The following is a 17,355-nucleotide window of genomic DNA, read 5'->3' as shown; positions in this document are numbered from 1 at the left end:
CCTACCTGTGTATATGTACATCACATTCATGCCCATGTAGAGGGTTGTGAGCCTCTGTGTGGGTGCTAGGAACTGAATGTGGGTCCTCTGCTGGAGCAGTGAGCCCTCTAAACTGCGGAGCCTTTGCTTCATCCTCCTTTCCTAGGAACCTTTAAACGAACATAGCATGTCTTTATCTTAAGTTGGGCATACTGTGAGCTCTCATAGGCAAACTTCCAATTATGGAAGTTGTAAGATTTCAGAGTATGGAAAACAACTGTAGCTGAATGTTAGAGTGGAGCCTGTAGGAGGCGCCTGATGTCTGAGCAGCACAGAAAGTCAAGGGATAGAAAAGTCCAAGTCCAACAATATTGGGAAGAAATGAAGTTTCATTTTCTTAAATTGTTACTAGAAAGACCATTATTTATAAGTAAACTAGAAAGATTATAATTCATGATGAATGTACATAGAGTGAAAAATATTGAACACATAAAAGTTAATTGTGCAAATTTGAGGAAATTTGAAGATCAAACCCACTAAACTTGTCTTCACATAGAGAGAGCCAACATGGGGTCTGTTCTCAAAAGCTCAGCTTGGGTAGGTGTAGTGGTGCATACTGTGTCTCAGCAGTTCAGTGGGGTGTGGTCAGAAGATGATTTGAGCCATGAGATGATCCTGCTTGGGCTGTACAGTGAAACTCTAGCTTTTAAAGTAGGGGACAGTGACAAAACTCAGAGTATCTATAGCTTGTTAGGCCACCATCACCCCCAACTGTAGTAAGACAGCAGCCTCCTAGGTCCCTGTCCCAGCCTTCCTTTTGTGCACGCAGCCAGGGTGATTCTCCTGAAAGATAAGATCTTAAAATTAGAAAGCTCCTGGGGCTTTCATCTTACTCATGAGTGAGTGAGAGGTAGCTCCTTCAAATGCCCCAGCTGTGCTCCGTGCTGACCCCTCCTTGTCACCACTTCTCAGACTCCTTTCCCTTCTTGCATCCTTCTCTTCCACTTTCTCTTCCATCGTCTTCCTCTGTGTCAGTTGTTCTTTCTTCTCACAATGCTCTTTCCCAAATATGATCCATGTGTACTGCCACTCAGTGTGTGTGCGTGCATGCGTGTGTACGTATGTCATGGGCTCTGCTTGGTCTTTGCTTTTCACCTTCCCTGTGCCCAGGTATCACACCTGTACATAGTAGATACTCTGTTTTGCAAGAAAGAGAAGGAAACAAAGAAACAGGGAAGCATTGGAATACTGGGGTGGGGAGGGCAAGGAGGCAAGCTCATGGATATAAAGGTATGACCACTGGAACCATGGCCTGACATCCTGCCTAGATCAGTAGACTCCATCCCTGAGAACCGCCCTGAACTTGACATCTTTTCCAGTAATTTCCTGCTGTTGTCTTTCTAACCTTTACAACCATGTTTCCATTTCTTTCCCGCTGTTATTGTAGTTCTATTTGACTCCCACCTGGCACAGGAGTGTGACAAATGACACATAATATATTGCCTTCACTTTCTGTCACTCTTTGTGGAAAGCCTTCCTGAGCTCCTGATGATGCAGTAGGTGCTGCGGATTCCCCAGTTTCTGCTCTTTATACACTGGGCCATTCGGATCACCCATACCCAAAGTGCTGCTTTCTCTCTGGGGCCTCATATCCCTCCTCTAGGTTTCCCTTTCAGATTGCATGTGGCTTCAGATAAAAGTGAACAACATATGGCCTGTTATGATTCTCTTTCTCAAACTCTGCCATTTTGTATATTTGTGACACACTGCAGATTTTGTAAAGATTGCTTCATAATATTTGTTTGCCATCTGCCGTACTCTATTTGGTATCTTGCTAGGATTTTTGCCTCCATTTTAAGTGACATTAACAAAATCCAGCCAGTGCATAGACATTCCTGTTCTCCCCTTGCCTCCCTAATGTGCTGGAAAATCATATTACTATGCTCCAGGCAACTAGAGGAGTCTGGGACTGTCATTGTGAACCAGTGTGTCAGATCTCTGAACACCCCCTCCCCCTGGTTATATCCAGTAATGTTATTTTGGTCAGATGGCAAAGAACCTCATGTATCAGACAGAAAAGAGTTCAGGTTATTTTTCTACTTTCCACCCTCCTTCTGTGCTACCTCGCTCTGGAGCTCTGTTCCAGCCCTTTATGCCTTTAGAAGTCTCGGTTCCCTTTTAGTAAGCTCTTATGATTTATTACTCCAGTAAGTGTGGGTTTTAAACAGGCAATACAGTTGGAAGGCAAATAACCAGGGTGTTCGCCAGAGCTGTTTGAACAGGTCTACTTTTGGGTTAAAAGTGTTCCAGGTCACTGTCCACTAAGCTGCTTGATAGTGTGTCTACTTTCCTTCTTTCCCTTGCTTCCCAGGCTTGTCATTTAACTGGTTTTGGAAAGAGGTGAGTCCTCTCTTCAAACGCTGAGGTGAGTGGTTTGTGGCTGAGCCTGCCATCCTAGAGTCAGGGACAGGTTCAATTCCCTCTTTGGCCAGTATCACCTGAATTCTCAAGAGTGTGCATATTTTTATGTGGTTATTCTTCTGACCCAGCTTCCTCTTTGACAAGAGCAGGGGCTCTTCATTATAGCAGCTAAGCACAGAATCAGAGGGTAAAACAGCCCTGAGGAACCCAGACTGCCATCGACTGGGGTCTCCTGTTAGGCTAGAAGAGCTATTAGTCACCATGTCACATATGCTTGATTCTTATCACCAGGCTTAATTGGAGTGCTCCTTTCAACTGGTCTGCGATCTCCTTGGAGTCAGAGCGCTTACCGCGGGATGGTGCCAGCATCGGCATCTCTCCCAACCCTTCTTGTTGGCTTAAGTGCTTTGGCTTGGTCCTATCTGTTTTGCATGAGGTGCTCAGTGAGGAATTGCTCCACTAACTGACTTCCCTAGGAGCTTCTCAAGCTTACCTAGAAACCAGAATTCCAGAACACTTGGTTTAAGTAGTCTTAGGTACCTGAGGCTGGGTTTGAGAACTCAGAGATTCCCTACCCCATTCCATCTCCTGCCCCACCATCCACTTCTTTCCATCAATACTTCCTTATCTTAATCTAGAGAGATAACTATATGAATGGTATTTATGGAATTTATGCTTTCTTATCAGAAGTCATTAAAAGCTCTCCACCTGTTTATTATTAAACTCTGAGCACTTTTTTGTTCTATTCAAAGACTACCTTCCTGAGGTCACATGTATGTGCGTATGCTGAAATCTGAATACGAGCTGTCCCTTTGTAATCATCATCTGCAGTTAGTTCTGGTACAGAAATGGGATTTGCCAAAAGCCCCTTCATTTTGGACAAAATGTGACCCTAGTTGATTGATTATATGTGTATTCATGCATGTGTGTGCAGATGCACATGCATTTGTATGAGTGACTGGGGAGGCCATAGGTTGGCTTCAGTTGTCTTTTTTTTTTTTTTTTTTTTTTTTTTTTTTTTCTATTTTATTCTTTAAGACTCCTCCTCTTACTGAATCTGGAGCCTGGCTAGACTGACTGGCTGGCAAGGTCCAGGGAGGCCGCCCCCCCACCTCCCCCCTCACCTCCCCAGCAAAGTGATTCTGTTTACTTGATCTTTGCAGTTGCTTTGCCTGCTGAGTCATCTTCCCAGCCCACCTTGACTTGGCTTTAAAGCAGAAATATGAAGTGCCTTCATCTGTGGTAGCACAGTCTTATAAGCTTTTATACTACCTTCTTTTTCTTGTCTGAGACTTCCAACTTAGCCTTGAATATGTTAGCTTCTAAGACTTGTATGAAAACACCTTCCTTTTGTTTCTGATAGTATGGTGTTTCTGCCCAGTTTGTCCTTAGAAAGTCTATTTAAAAAACCAAACAGAAGCCGGGCGGTGGTGGCGCACGCCTTTAATCCCAGCACTTGGGAGGCAGAGGCAGGCGGATTTCTGAGTTCGAGGCCAGCCTGGTCTCCAGAGTGAGTTCCAGGACAGCCAGGGCTATACAGAGAAACCCTGTCTCGAAAAAAACCAAAAAAAAAAAAAAAAAAAAAAAAAAAAAAAAACAGAGACAGGGAAAGCAGCTCCTTTTGTGCAGAAATCTCCCTGGCGCACTGGGATTTAGGAATGTGTCCTTTTGCATGCCAGTATGGTGCTCCTGGCTCCTGGCTGTAGTTTTCAGTAGGGGTTCTTGACAGCTCCCAGCTGTTTGGGCAGTGACTTGCAGATGCCCATTCAGAGGGCCTGGGGAACTCAGCTGGGGGAGGCTTAGGAAAGAAGGCACACTGTCTACTGAGAACAAAAAGGAGCCAGTAGTATTCTGCTTAGTAACAGACTAATTGGGAAAAAAAGCAGACTCATTCCCACGGCCCGCATGGCTTTGTTACCAAACAGGAGGACATCTTTAGAATGCCTGTTGGTATGCAGTGGGAGATTCGTTCATTGAACCAAATCTCTCTGATCTTTCAGAGCTGTGCAAACATATTCTCTTATAATGAGATGTCTAATTTGCCTGGTTTGGAATAGGTACTTCTAGTCAAGGCAGAAGTTATATACTGCGAGCAGAAATATGCTAGAAAGTATTCAGATTCTGAGCATCCTGCCCAGGGCCCACCCCTTCTAGATTGCTACCTGAGTAGGCTGTGGATACCATTCAAGTGTTTTAGACATTTTTCTTTGAACTATGTATTTAGAGCTTCTACATAAGCTGTCAAATGCTCCTGCTCATGTTAAAATTTTGTTATTATGTTTCATTCATTCATTCTATCATTCATTTATTCAGTTTGTGTGCTTGCCTGCCGGTGGACATGCTTATGCTGCAGCATATGTGTGGAGGCCAGAGGACAACTTCTGGGCCTTGACCTTCTCCTCCCACAGTGTGGGTTCTAGGGATTGAACTTAGTTTGTCAGGCTTGGAAGCAAGTACTTTTATCCACTGAGCCATCCTGGTCACCAATGTGTTCCTACTCTTGACAGATGTTTTTCTTTAGAAGGATGAAGTATCAAAATATTTAGAAATAACCAGAAGTTATTCTGAGTCCAGCCCTGGAAAAGATGTGGATGATGATTCGGCCAACAGTTCTATTTTAGGTTAAAATTGAGATCTGATCTCAAGAGGTCTATCTCTAGGTTCTTAAAAGAAGCTTTTAAGACTAAGAATTACTGAAATGAGCACATTACTTCTAGATGTGGCCTCTTTGCTACTTACTCAAATGTGCACATTCTGGTTATGGGTTCTGCAGTCTTAATAGCCTCAAGTCTTAAAACTGTTATATTATTCCAGAATAACATGCATCACCATCTGAGGCTTGCAGGTCGGAGGAGTGGGATAAACAAAACCCTTCAGAAGGAGCTTTGCAAGTCAGGGCAAAAGATGGGAGCCCACTGTTAGAGTCACTTTGCTTTTTGCCTTGTGGGAGGCCCCAGGCTTGTCTATTGTAAAGCAGAAATAATCCTGGTGTCCACATTGCAGGGTTGCAGTGTGGTTCTTAAGGTGGTATTACACATGAAGCACAAGTCAGAGCACCATCTGGGCTGCACTGGTTAGTGAGTGTGAGGCATCTTCGCCTGTTTCACTGATGGATTAGGTTGTCTGGGAGAGAGGAGGGATAGAGAACAGGGAATCCGATGCTACCTTAGATGTAAATATCTGTCTATAGAACAGGGGCCTCTCTTCTCAAAAGCTGATGTGTCATACTCCAGTTAAATGCATTTGACCTACTTAAATACCTAGAATAATAGAGAAATATTTTGATTTTTCACCTTTCTTATAAAAGAAAATTTTAGTTCCTTCTTTAGCAAGGGCTCCAACTCCTTTTCTAGCCTAAGTGAGCCCTGCGACCATGTGCACATACCCCCTCATAAACACAATAAAAAGTGAAATCAATCTTCAAAAAAAAAAAAGAGAATGCAAGTCTTACTGCTTTCATCATATTCATTTTTAAACAGATGAAGATGAAGATGGTGATAGGATTACAGTAAGAAGCGATGAAGAGATGAAGGCAATGCTGTCCTACGTAAGTGTGCTGCATATGAGGGCTGTTTACAAACACTGTGTGTGTGCGTGCGCGTGCGTGTGTGTGTGTGTGTGTGCGTGTGCGTGTGCGTGTGCGTGTGCGTGTGTGTGCGTGTGTGTATAGTGCAGAGGATAACTTGCAGGAGTTGTTTCTCTCTTTCCACCATGTGAGTTCTGGGGATCCAACTCAGGTCGTCAGGCCTGGTGGTAAGTGTTCTTAGCTGGTGAGCTGTCTCATCAGCTAGCACACAAGGACTATTTTTAAAGAATGTTAATGTAATTGAGGATGCCGTTTCTTGGGCACAGTGGAGATAGTGAGTGAATCACAGTTGCCATAGCATTTTTCTGTATAACAGATAAGGTTTTCAACTTATGTGAAAGTTAAGGGCATTATTTTCAAAAGACACTTACTGATCATATCATGAACATTAAGAATAATGCATCTTAATGACTTTTGCATTAGGTATGGTGCAGACTAAATGGACTATCAATTTTCTGTATTTTTTATGCAGTACTTAAAGTAACGGCTCATTAAAAATGAACCCCTGGGCTCTAAAAAATTTTTCAAAATCTACTTTTGACTGGAGATGTCTTTCACCCTTCCAGACTACAGCTATAACATAGCTGCAGGCTTATGGACGCAGGATTTAAAGATGTACTCCTGGTTGTTTTATGCACTGCTTGCACCTTGAAATGAACAGCAAGGCGGCTCACTGATCCAAAGTGATATGACTGGGGGTGGGGGAGGCTTTCTTTGGTGTCTCAACTTTCACTGAAATTTTGCATTAACAATCTGTCCTAAGACTAAAATAGGTAACAGAAATGGTGGCACATTTCTAATGCTTCAGTACCAACTGAAAACTTCATAAACAACCAGAGACATATAGCTTCCTTGAGCCCCAGTTTGCACTTTGCTCCCAAGTTTTATTTTACCTGACTTAGTAATCTGATTGGAAAACCTTTTCTGTGGTCTGGTGGCAAGCACTCTACTAGAGGGGAGCCACAGCTCTGCTTTAGGTCCCTGGCCTAAGGCAGATAGTTTAACCTTCAGGACCACAGCTGCCTCATCTGTCAGTGTGTGGTGGGTAATAGCACACTTTCTTCCTATTGCATGGGGTCGTGTAATGACCAAATGGATGATAGATGTGAAACACTATCACATGCATTGTTACAGTGGACAGACGGACGAGGCCAGACATCTGCTTTTCTCTGAGACTCTAATTGTAGCCAACAGTTACAATGTATGTTTGGGAGAGCCCTTAACTTCAACCAGGATATTGTTTCATCGTAATGAAAACTGTAAACTGTCTGTGTGGGTTTCCGCCAATAGTTTTAATTTAGGGTAGGAGGAAAGAGAACAAGAGGGACGGCATGATTAACAGAGCATTGCATTCCTACCAGCCCAGAGTAAGAAAAGTCAATTTCCCATTGACTTCCCATTAACTTATGTGGGAGTCTTTGTGTACTGAGAATTTAGAGCTGAGATCATCGGTACGTGGAAGGCAGAGCGGGATTGTCTTTGCCAAGGCAGCCCTGCTATTGATGGATTGGCTAACTCTCCTGAGAGCGTGACTCCTTTGTTTTTAGAGAACGCATGCACACAGAGAGCGTATTTCATAGGCATTCAGCAGACCCACATATAAGCAGTGTGGACTTCTCAGAAGACCTTACAAACTGTGCCTGGCGAAAGAGAGTTCTGAGTGCGACCCTTGTGACGCTGCTCACATTTCCATTTCTGAGTGCCAGATGTGTAAACTCAGGGCTAGAAATACCTTTTTTTTAAATTGATTTTTACTTATTTGTGTGTCTGTGTGTCAGGATAGCAATTGTGTGTGCGTACATATTGTGTGTGAGTGCACATGAATTCAGAGGATGACCTTGGGTGTCAGTCTTCACTGTGTGCCTGTTTGAGTCAAGGCCTCTTTGATGTTAGCCACTGCATGCCAGGCTAGCTGGCCTTGAGCTTCTGAGCAGTCTCCTATCTCTGTCCTCTATCATGCTGCTGGAGCTCTGGGATCATGGACACAGCTACCACACCTAGCTTTACATGGATCCTAGGGATGTCCTCATCATTTCATGGCAGCCCTTCCCCACTGGGCCGTCTCGTCGGCCCTTAAAAAACGAGTCACTCTATGGTAGATACTAACCCTGCATTTCAGGGGCTAGGGACTGAACCCAGGTGCTCACATTTCCCAAGCATGAGTCCCATCTCTGAGCTACCCTTTGTCTTCTCTTCTCTGCTTGGTAAATGGTTGAAAGACATGCCCGAGGTCTTAAGGCTTTCTTTATTGGAAGTTCAGAAGTGAGGCTGTGGAGATAGATGACTCAGTAGGGAAGAGAAGCTAAGAGAAGCTACTGCTCTTGCCAAGGACCTGGATTTAGTTCTCAGCACCTATTTTGGGTGGCTCACAACTGGCCGAAACTATACGCCCAGGTGATTGGACCCCTGGTACCCACATGCACAAATTCCCACACAGACATACACATAACTGAAAGTAAATTTTAAAAAGAAAGAAAATACAGATTTTAAGTTTGGCTTTTCTAGTCACACAGCCATTTGTTCTTCACCTGGTATTTCCTGGTCGCCACCTGGAAAATCCTACTGGGAACTGTGGCAAGGGCATCATAGAATTTGAATGATTTGTTTATGTAGTATCTTAGTTGTGCTATCTGCACCATACATTCAGCATAAATTATTCTTGTTTGTTTGTTTTGGTTTGGTTTTTGAGACAGGGTTTCTCTGTGTAGCCCTGGTTGTCCTGGAACTTGCTCTGTAGACCAGGCTGGCCTTGAACTCAGAGATCTGCCTGCCTCTGCCTCTTGAGTCCTGGGATGAAAGTTGTGAGCCAGCACTGCTCCCAACTTTATGCCTGTTTTTCAGTTGCAGTACTTAATCAATTTTTGTTGTAGAAACATGTTAGTTATGACCTTGTTATCATACAACATAACCTTGTAAGACATGTCCTTAAATGTAGTCCTTGAGATTCTTTGAGAGGTACTTCTTGGTCTGAAAATAACACAGTTGTATAGTTGGCTATCTTTTTTGTCTGTCTCCATTCTTATGGCTGGAAATTCCTCTGGGGTCCAGCTTTATCATAGAGAACTATGTAGACCAAACTCCACAGTAGCTTTCATCACTAGTCTTCAGGAGCACCAGCTTGATACTAGGATTTTGCATTAGTATTTATTTATTGATATTTTAAATATTTTAAAATTTTTTCTTTTCCTTTCTTCTCTTTTTTAAAATACAAACCAATTGCAGTTGGTTTCTACTCCCTCCCTCCACTTCCCCCAGTCCCTCCCTTCCCTCCCAGATCCACTGCTCCTCCATTTCCCTTCACCAAGATACAGTAAAGCTAGGCACAAACCCTCACATCAAGGCTGGGTGAGGCAACCCAATAGGCGGCAGAGCATCTCAAAAGCAGATGAAAAAGTCAGAGACAGCCCCTGCTCCCACGGTTAGGAGTGCCAGAGAAAACACCAAGCTAACAACCATAACATCTATGCAGAAGACTTAGGTCAGACTCATGCAGGCTCCATGGTTGCCACCTCAGTCTCTATGAGGCCCTAGGAGCCCTGCTTGGTTGATTCTGTGGACTGTGTTCTCCTGGTGTTCTTGACACCTCTGGCTCCTACAATTCTTCTTCTCCCTCTTCCTCTGGGTTTCCCTGAGCTCCAAGGGGAGGGGCTCGATGGAGTTTTTTTTAGCATTAAGTACTTACATAAAAAATTGGAGCAATCTTGTACTAAAAACACACCTGAAAGCTCTAAAAGAAAAAGAAGTATGCACACTGGTGGTTTGAATATGCTTGACTCGCGGAGTGGCTCTCTTTGGAGGTGTGGCCTTGTAGGAGTAGGTGTGGCCTTGGAGGAAGTGTGTCACTGTGGGGATGGGCTTTGAAGCTCCACCCAACACAGAAGAGTCAGTCTTCTAGTAACCTTCAGATGGAGATGTAGACCTCTTAGCTTCATCTGCACCATGCCTGCCTGGATGCTGCCATGCTCCTGCCTTGATGATGATGGACTGAACCTCTGTATCTGTAAGCCAGCCCCAATTAAATGTTGTCCTTATAAGAGTTGCCTTGGTCATGGTGTCTGTTCACAGCAGTAAAACCCTAACTAAGACACACACCCAAGAGGAGAGGGAAGATGGCAGGAAATAAACTTGGGGCTGAAATCAATAAATTAAAAACAAAGAGAACAATACAAAGTTCAGTGAAACAAAGAGTTGGTTCTTTGAGAAAATCAACAAGATAGACAAACCCTTATCCAAACTAACTATAAGAGGGAGAGGAATATCCAAATTAACAAAATCAGAAACAAAAAGGAGGAACCCAGGAAATCCAAAGAATCAGGAGATCATACTGTAAAAATCTTTACTTTACAAAATTAGAAAAGCTAAAGGAAATGGATAATTTTCTCAGTATTTTTTCAGTTTAAATTGATGTGCTCATGCCTATAATCCTAGCACTCAGGGGTCAGATGTCTGTGAGTTTGAGGCCAGCCCGGTCTATATAGTGAGTTCTAGGCCAGCAAGAGCTATACAGTGAGACCTGTTCTCAAAAATAAATAATTAAAAATTAAATTCAACTTGTCTCTGAAAAGGATTTGGCGCAGAGTATGGAGGCATGGGAATCCCGCTAGAGGACTGCTGCATTTTTATGGTAAGAACAAGACACAGCAGTTTAGGCTTACATGGGGAGTTGAGTAAAATCGTAGTCCCTGTAAGTCGTCTGAAGAAGCAGAATAGAGATGATTCACCTCTGTCCTTCAATCATTTTCTTCTACTGATTACAAAATGAAGAGAGTCAGAAATGCAACGTTGGTGTCAAAGCTTGCTGAATCATCCCCTTCCCCCCAATTGGATGCAAGGATTTTCTGGCTTTGGGCCAACACAAATCTAAGTTTTTACCAGTAATTTAAATAGATTTTTGTATTAGACCTGAAAATGTTGGCTTTTTAATTGAAAACTTATCAATTATTTAAATCACTAGCAGCCTGAGGCTGTTAATTTTATGAGTGCTGTAATAATGGCATACAGTGGTTTTTGATACATGTGAGGTGGGGCCTATCGTGAGGGCGCGTCCTGGCGGCAGGCTGTGTGCTGCTAACTAACCAGCAACAAACTGAAGGCTTCCGTCGCACATCAGGACCATTTCCTATAAGTTATTTAGAAGTTGTATTCTTTTCTCCATTCGATATATTTTTAAGAGATAATGAGAAGAAAACAAAGCTATAATAAATTGTCTTTTAAGAAAATGTAAAGTAATTTGGTCTCCAAGGAGATATTTAATGTATTGAGAGACTTCAGCAGCCAAGTGTTATTACAGCAGCGTGGTGATAGCTCTCTGCATTTTGTTATGAGTTTGTGTTAATCAACAATCTGTTTTTATAGCGTAGTTTCTTGTAAGTTATACTGCTAGAATATTCCACTTCTGGGATCATGGCTTCTCCTCTGACACTATTGTATCTTTTTAATTCCTCCATAAAGTATTTTTTAATTAGAATTTGAAATGCTTTATTAGAAAAGCATACAACCTACATATTCTGAAAACTAAATACCTGATCATTGCGAATTATTTAAAGGCTCCTGTTAAATATTCCCTTAATGTAGTTTAAATTTTGTTGTTTTTCTTATTTTTCTATCTTATTTTTTAGAAAAATTAAAAATAGGTGGGTGCTCTTCTCCTGTAGTCTGTTGTGTTGCAACGTGGGAATGCCATGGAGGGTCTTTGGTGGAGGCCTTGTAATGCTAACCTCTTCCTTTGGGTGGCCTTTCGCTGAGGACACAGCAGCCCACTGTGCAGCTGGGACTGATTCATATTTATTTCTGCTCAGTCCCGTGTCTAGTAAAGGACTTCTCTGCATCCGATTCCTGTACTCCTCCTAGGCTTGTGTGAGCAGAGCAGAGCACTGACAACAACAGTTTCTTCATTTTGCCCATTCTCTCTCTTATTCCCCAATTGCCAGAAGAGTACAGGACAAGCTTTACTGTAGTGCTTCTCATTATAGCAGAGACCTTTGCTTCCATGGAGTGTAAGTATTCCCTTTGGTATACTTGACCATTGTGTACCTTGTTAGACAGTGGGTATCGTCAGGGAGAGTACTCTTTGACCTCTGGAGCCCCTGTAAATTGGGCTATAATTATCTTTACCCTGGTCTGCATAACTTGAAGATTGCCTCTAAAATCGTGTTAACTTGAGTAGAGCTGGAAGGCACCTCAGAGGTCTCGTGTGGGCCTTCCTTTCCCAGGTGAACACATAAGCCTTTGACATCGGCTTCAGAAATGTGTTAGGGGCACAGATTTGGACCAAGGAGGCCTGGACAGAGACTCCATCAGCCTGCCATCTGTTTCAAGTATGGTTTTTGTTCTGGTAGCTAGTAAGTTTCACTGGGAGCATTTTGTACATACTACTATTTTTTTTCTTGATTATAAAATACAATGTTTTTTTTTTACTACATTGTTTATGTAGATTATGGTCTTCTGAAAATTGAAAATTCTTGGCCAACTTTTACCACAAAATATGCTGTCCATTTGGGTATATTATGTTTATATTATGTTTAACAAGTAAACCAAAAGTAATTTTGTTTTCTCATCCTATTCAAGGTACGTACACACACACACACACACACACACACACACACACACACACACAGATGAGAAAATAAGAAGAATAAAACTAATTTTCAGAGCTAGATCATCTTACTTTTTCTTTCTGTGTTACCAAAGACATTTGGAGGTCTCTTGAAATAGAGATGAAAGTGTTGTAGCCTCTTATTTTTGCCTACCTTGTGAAGTAGCTCCAGGTATGCCTGGCATCAAAAGGGGATTTGTATGCAGCTTTGGAAGAAAGAGAAAACATAGGTAGGCTCAGCCTCCAAAGCACCAGAAACTCTGGAACTCTGCTACAGCTTTGAGCCCCAGGATTTTGACATTGGTATGGCTTATTCGTACTTGATCTCTGTGGAGAATGTGAGTAGCGTGTATATATAAGGGAATGCCCCACGTGGCCTGCTGCTCCATGGCCCACTAATCTTGTTATGTTGAAATGGATGGCCTACGTAGCAGTTTAGACCTCTTCAGATAGAAAGGCAGAACTTCGGGATGGCAAGTGAAAGGTTAGTGTGGACACTGCGCAAGTTAATCTCTACAAGACTCAAGCTTCCGCTGAGAACACCTGAACATACTGGACCCATTGCTCTGCTAATGGAAATTTCTACTACCAGGGCACACTGCATTAGCTAAGTGGAATCTCACCTGCTGTTGGCTTCCCACACTTCTATTACAACCATTTCGAGCTTCCTAAAGTCCTTTATAATTTTGCTAGCCAAAACAAATGGTATCATTACTAAACGTGGTCAACTTGCTGTTATGTTCATTTCCAAAACATTAATAGGTACGTGTGTGCGGTGGCGTTAGCCTGGAAGCAGACTTCAGAGTTGGTCTCTGTTGATCTTTTCACTTAAAAGCCTGTGGTTTTCTTTTTCCTTATCTTCTCAGTCCATGACCGCATGTGGGCCCTTGTCATAGAGTAAATTAGGAAGAAAGAGTCTCCTTGACACAGAGCTATGAGTTGTTTGGGAACCAGGTGACCTGACATTCCTTTAACAGTGGTTTGCGCCAGGCTACATAGCACATATGATTTCAGGAGCTCCAAGGATTCCCTAAAGGTCTTTGTCTGTTGGAAGGCATGTGAAGAAGAGATTGAGGAAATCACTCTGTCGTAAATACTGAAGAGGGCCATTCAACTTTTACCTGTGAGGAAGTTAGGAACAAGGGTCCGGGAGACCACTTACCATGCTTGGTGGCTCCCCATTTCCTTCCTATAAATAACTGCTCAGTGGTTTTTATGAGTAGGCACCGTCCAGTAGTTCATAAAGGGTATGGAAATCCGAGGGTTTCATTCTTTTACGAGGTTCATACCAGGTTACATACATAGCACATATCATTTCATGAACTCCAAGGATTCTCTAAAGCCCACAGAGATCCCAAGTGACTAAACCTGCCATGAAAGAATAAAATACTTGAGGCCTGGCCCTTGCCCTCGATGAGCTTCTGGAAGAAAACACCATGCAGTCTTGTGAGCACCTCTCACGCTGTGTATTCTTATAACGCTTTGGTGATGAGGGAGGGATGGATGGAAGGAGGGATGCTGACAGTTCCGGGAGGCAGAGCTAACCTGGCTCTGTGGTGGGCCGAGCAGTTGAACATTCTTGTTCAGTGCTTCCTGTGTTGCCTGCTGTCAGAAACATTGTTTTTCTGGGTTCAGTTTAATAGTGCTGTGTCTCTTTTATTCCTTTTTTTTTTTTTTTAGTTTTGATCTTCCTAGTGACTTTAAGGTTAGTGAGGCAGGTAATTTCCCCATTTTTACAATAGGATATTCAGGTAACAAGCCTGTGCCTTTCCTTAGGTCACAACTAGTAAACATGGCTGCAGCCAAAGCTCACTTTTTCTGTGATTCACTCACTCACCCACTCAGCTAGGTTCCAAGAGCCAGGACATGCTGGGTGATAGCACACTGGCCAAGCAGCGTGCTGGAGGTGGGCACGGTGATGTGCAATCCAGGCCCTCCCCTCCTCAACACACATATACTTACCTTCCATGGTCCTGCTGGGTAGCAGCAGAGAGAAATCCAGGAGTCTCTGTGACTCCTCTGATGATGGAGACCTGTGAAGTGGGAGTGGGGGATACACAGTGAGAAGGGAGGACTGGTCAAGAGCCACAGGGGCCTCACCTCCATCAAGGGGCATGTTCTCAGGAACTAGAATGAGGGTAGCTGAGGGGTGGGGGTGCCGGGTAAGATGATGTCTCTGAGCAGAGGTTCCCCAAAGGCCGTCAGTGCAGAGGCTTTTTTTCCAGGGAAGATGGCAGAGCTCACACACTGGGAGTCATGAGTGCAGAAGCTAGGGCTCTCTGCTAATTCAGTAGTCTGCTTGGTGATTCCGCCTGTTTAGTTAAATGTTTAGGGGATATTCAACCCACCTATTTTTTAATCCTTAAATAGTAAGTATGCATTTCATGTTTTGAGCATTGTGCTAGAATAAAAACTTTTTTGTTGTTTACTAATAACCTGTGTTTATTGGTAAGCCATTTGTCTCACCTATTAAACAGACGAATAGGGTAGGCATATGGGAAATTAGAAAAATATATGAGATATTCAGTGTTGAGCCCAACATATACAGGCATTTGGGGGGGTGAGGGTTGTCCCCCTTCATAGAGAATCTAAGGCTTGTAATATTAAACTGTGTTGTTTTGAACTCATGTTGTTGGTTTTTTTTTAATATCATAGATTTCCATCAAAATTTGAATTATCGATTGTATTATGCTGTTATAATTAGAACTAGGTTGATAACAAATAAGAACACTGCTTGATAAACTTGCAAACAGAGCCAACAATTGTACTTATCCTTTGCTGAATCTGGCCTTCCATTGGAGATTAATTATATTTTTGGATAACTACACTAAACTCTGCCACATTCTTATTAAAACTGTTAAAGGGTTTTGAAGAACGTCTCAGAGAGATTCTGAAACCGATCCAAGCCTGGTGCTTGAGATTCCATTAGCTATCGTAAAACTGATTAATCTTTTACCCGGTTAGCATATTGATTATTGCTGCAATTACTGGCTGTAATGGATTATGGGAGGGACAGCTGAAGCAAACACACTTTCCAACAGCTGCCTGTGGGTTTCCTTTGGGCACCTGTTCTGTACTTTGTGTATATGATCTGCGTTTTACATGCTAGAATGCACCTGAGGTAGGAGGCACCAGGCCGAGTGTTGCTGACTGCTGAGTGTTGAGAGGTGATGGCTGTGTGGATTTGAGTGTGTGAAGTCCTTCACTTGTGCTGCTGCTGCTGCAGTTTAGCCTGGGAGTGTGCAGTGACCTGGGTGATAAGGCGACCATTCTCACTCTTCTTGGGAAGCTGTGATGCCTGAGAAGGTCGGGTGACTTTCTGAAGGCTGTGCACAGCAGTAGACCCCGGTAGAATCAGGGTCCAGCCCCATTTCAGTCAATACGTACTTCACAAACACCTAGTATGTGTAGATCATATGTTGAATTAAAAATAGCCAATACATGGTAGATGACCACATTGTGGCTTTTCCGTTCAACTCCTGTTAGCTGTCTTGGTGTCCGAGGTATAGGCTTTCTCTGTTAGGACTTTTTTTTTCTTTTGTTTTGGTCAAGCCAGAGTCTGTCTCTGCCATCACTGATGATTTTATTACTGTTTAGAACAAAATGGGAGAGAATAAAGGAAGATGATGCTGCAAAGACGGAGGGCCAGACTTAATTAAAACCAATGGTTTAGTTGTGGTCTTTTTTATTTTCTCTGAGGCTTAAAGCACTCTTCTGGCCGGACTCCATCTTACAACCCAGCAGAGTGAGATACAGCAAGGCAAGGCAGCATTGCCCCACTGGTGCCGTGGGTCAGGAGAAGGCCAGCGTGAGGCTCTGGGGGATGAGCCCTCCAACCCTCGAGTGCCTTGCTCATTCACCTGGGCAGCAGCAGACCTAGCAGGCTGGTGGCCTAGTAGCCTGGTGGGAGTGCTCTGTGCCAATGTGCTGCACATGCCCCAGGTTTTCTCCTTGCCTCTAGGGAGGACTGCATAGGCAGCAGCAGAGCTCAGGGGTGCTCTCTGGCCCTCAGCAGCCCCTGTGCTCACAATGGGTTCACACCATGGGCTTGGTTGCTACCCATTTTTGTATGTTTGTCCATCTCTAGCTTAATAGGGGAAAATAGGGTTTGAGAAAGCTGTAGAAAAGTACAAGTGAAGCCTAATTAACTGTTTGAGAGAAAAGTCTTAATCAACACAGTGTGTATGACTGCAGCGGGATTCCTTAACCATAGTGTGGAGAGCTGGGTAGACATTGCCTACATTTTTCACAGTGGTTACAAACATATATGCAGTTTTCCAGTTGATTCGGCACAGTGCTAAGATGAAAGTGAAAGCTTTTTTTAAATTTATTTTGGGAGGTAAATAAATAAAACTGGAAAACAGGTCAATTTCATGCATGCAAGGTTTTATAGTAGGGAAAGGCATTGCACCTGTTCTGACCCTCACACTTGAGGTTATTTGTTCTCAAACTTGACCCCAAGCACTCGTTTCAGACAATTCCATAATTAGTTTGTTAGATAAAGCATAAGGATATTTTTTTTCCTGATTTCTAGGAACATAGCAAAGTAGAAACCTACTGTACATAGCAGTTAATTAAAGAAAAGCAGTAACTATAGGCACCGCCACGGTGCTGTCTTGTATCAGTATAAAAAGGCAGGGATTTTTTTGACAGCCACTGATTGGAAAGTTGCTTGCAGCCTTCCAGAAGCAAGGGTACATGCTGTGGATCAATAACCGGCAAATTTCCCATTAAAAAGAATACCTGAGCAATGTTCCAAATAGCCACTGGCATC

General features: G+C 43.1%; 1 protein-coding gene across 8 annotated transcripts in view; it reads left to right on the top strand.

Annotated features, from left to right (window-relative positions):
• Positions 1–17,355, top strand: part of Map2k5 (mitogen-activated protein kinase kinase 5) — a 215,282-nt gene that overhangs the window by 12,419 nt on the left and 185,508 nt on the right. For 6 of the 8 annotated variants that reach the window (XM_031343240.1, XM_031343239.1, XM_031343238.1 and 3 more), the window contains exon 3: positions 5,880–5,947. The exons of the other annotated variants lie outside the window; for them this stretch is intronic. In XM_031343240.1, the coding sequence (XP_031199100.1) occupies positions 5,880–5,947 (68 nt within the window). The remainder of the gene's footprint in view (positions 1–5,879; positions 5,948–17,355) is intronic. 8 annotated transcript variants of the gene reach the window in all.

The sequence above is a fragment of the Mastomys coucha genome, unplaced genomic scaffold (genome assembly GCF_008632895.1).
Source record: "Mastomys coucha isolate ucsf_1 unplaced genomic scaffold, UCSF_Mcou_1 pScaffold23, whole genome shotgun sequence".
NCBI lineage: Eukaryota > Metazoa > Chordata > Mammalia > Rodentia > Muridae > Mastomys > Mastomys coucha.
Note: the sequence above shows the minus strand (reverse complement) of the source record. Positions and strands in the feature narration are given on the sequence as shown.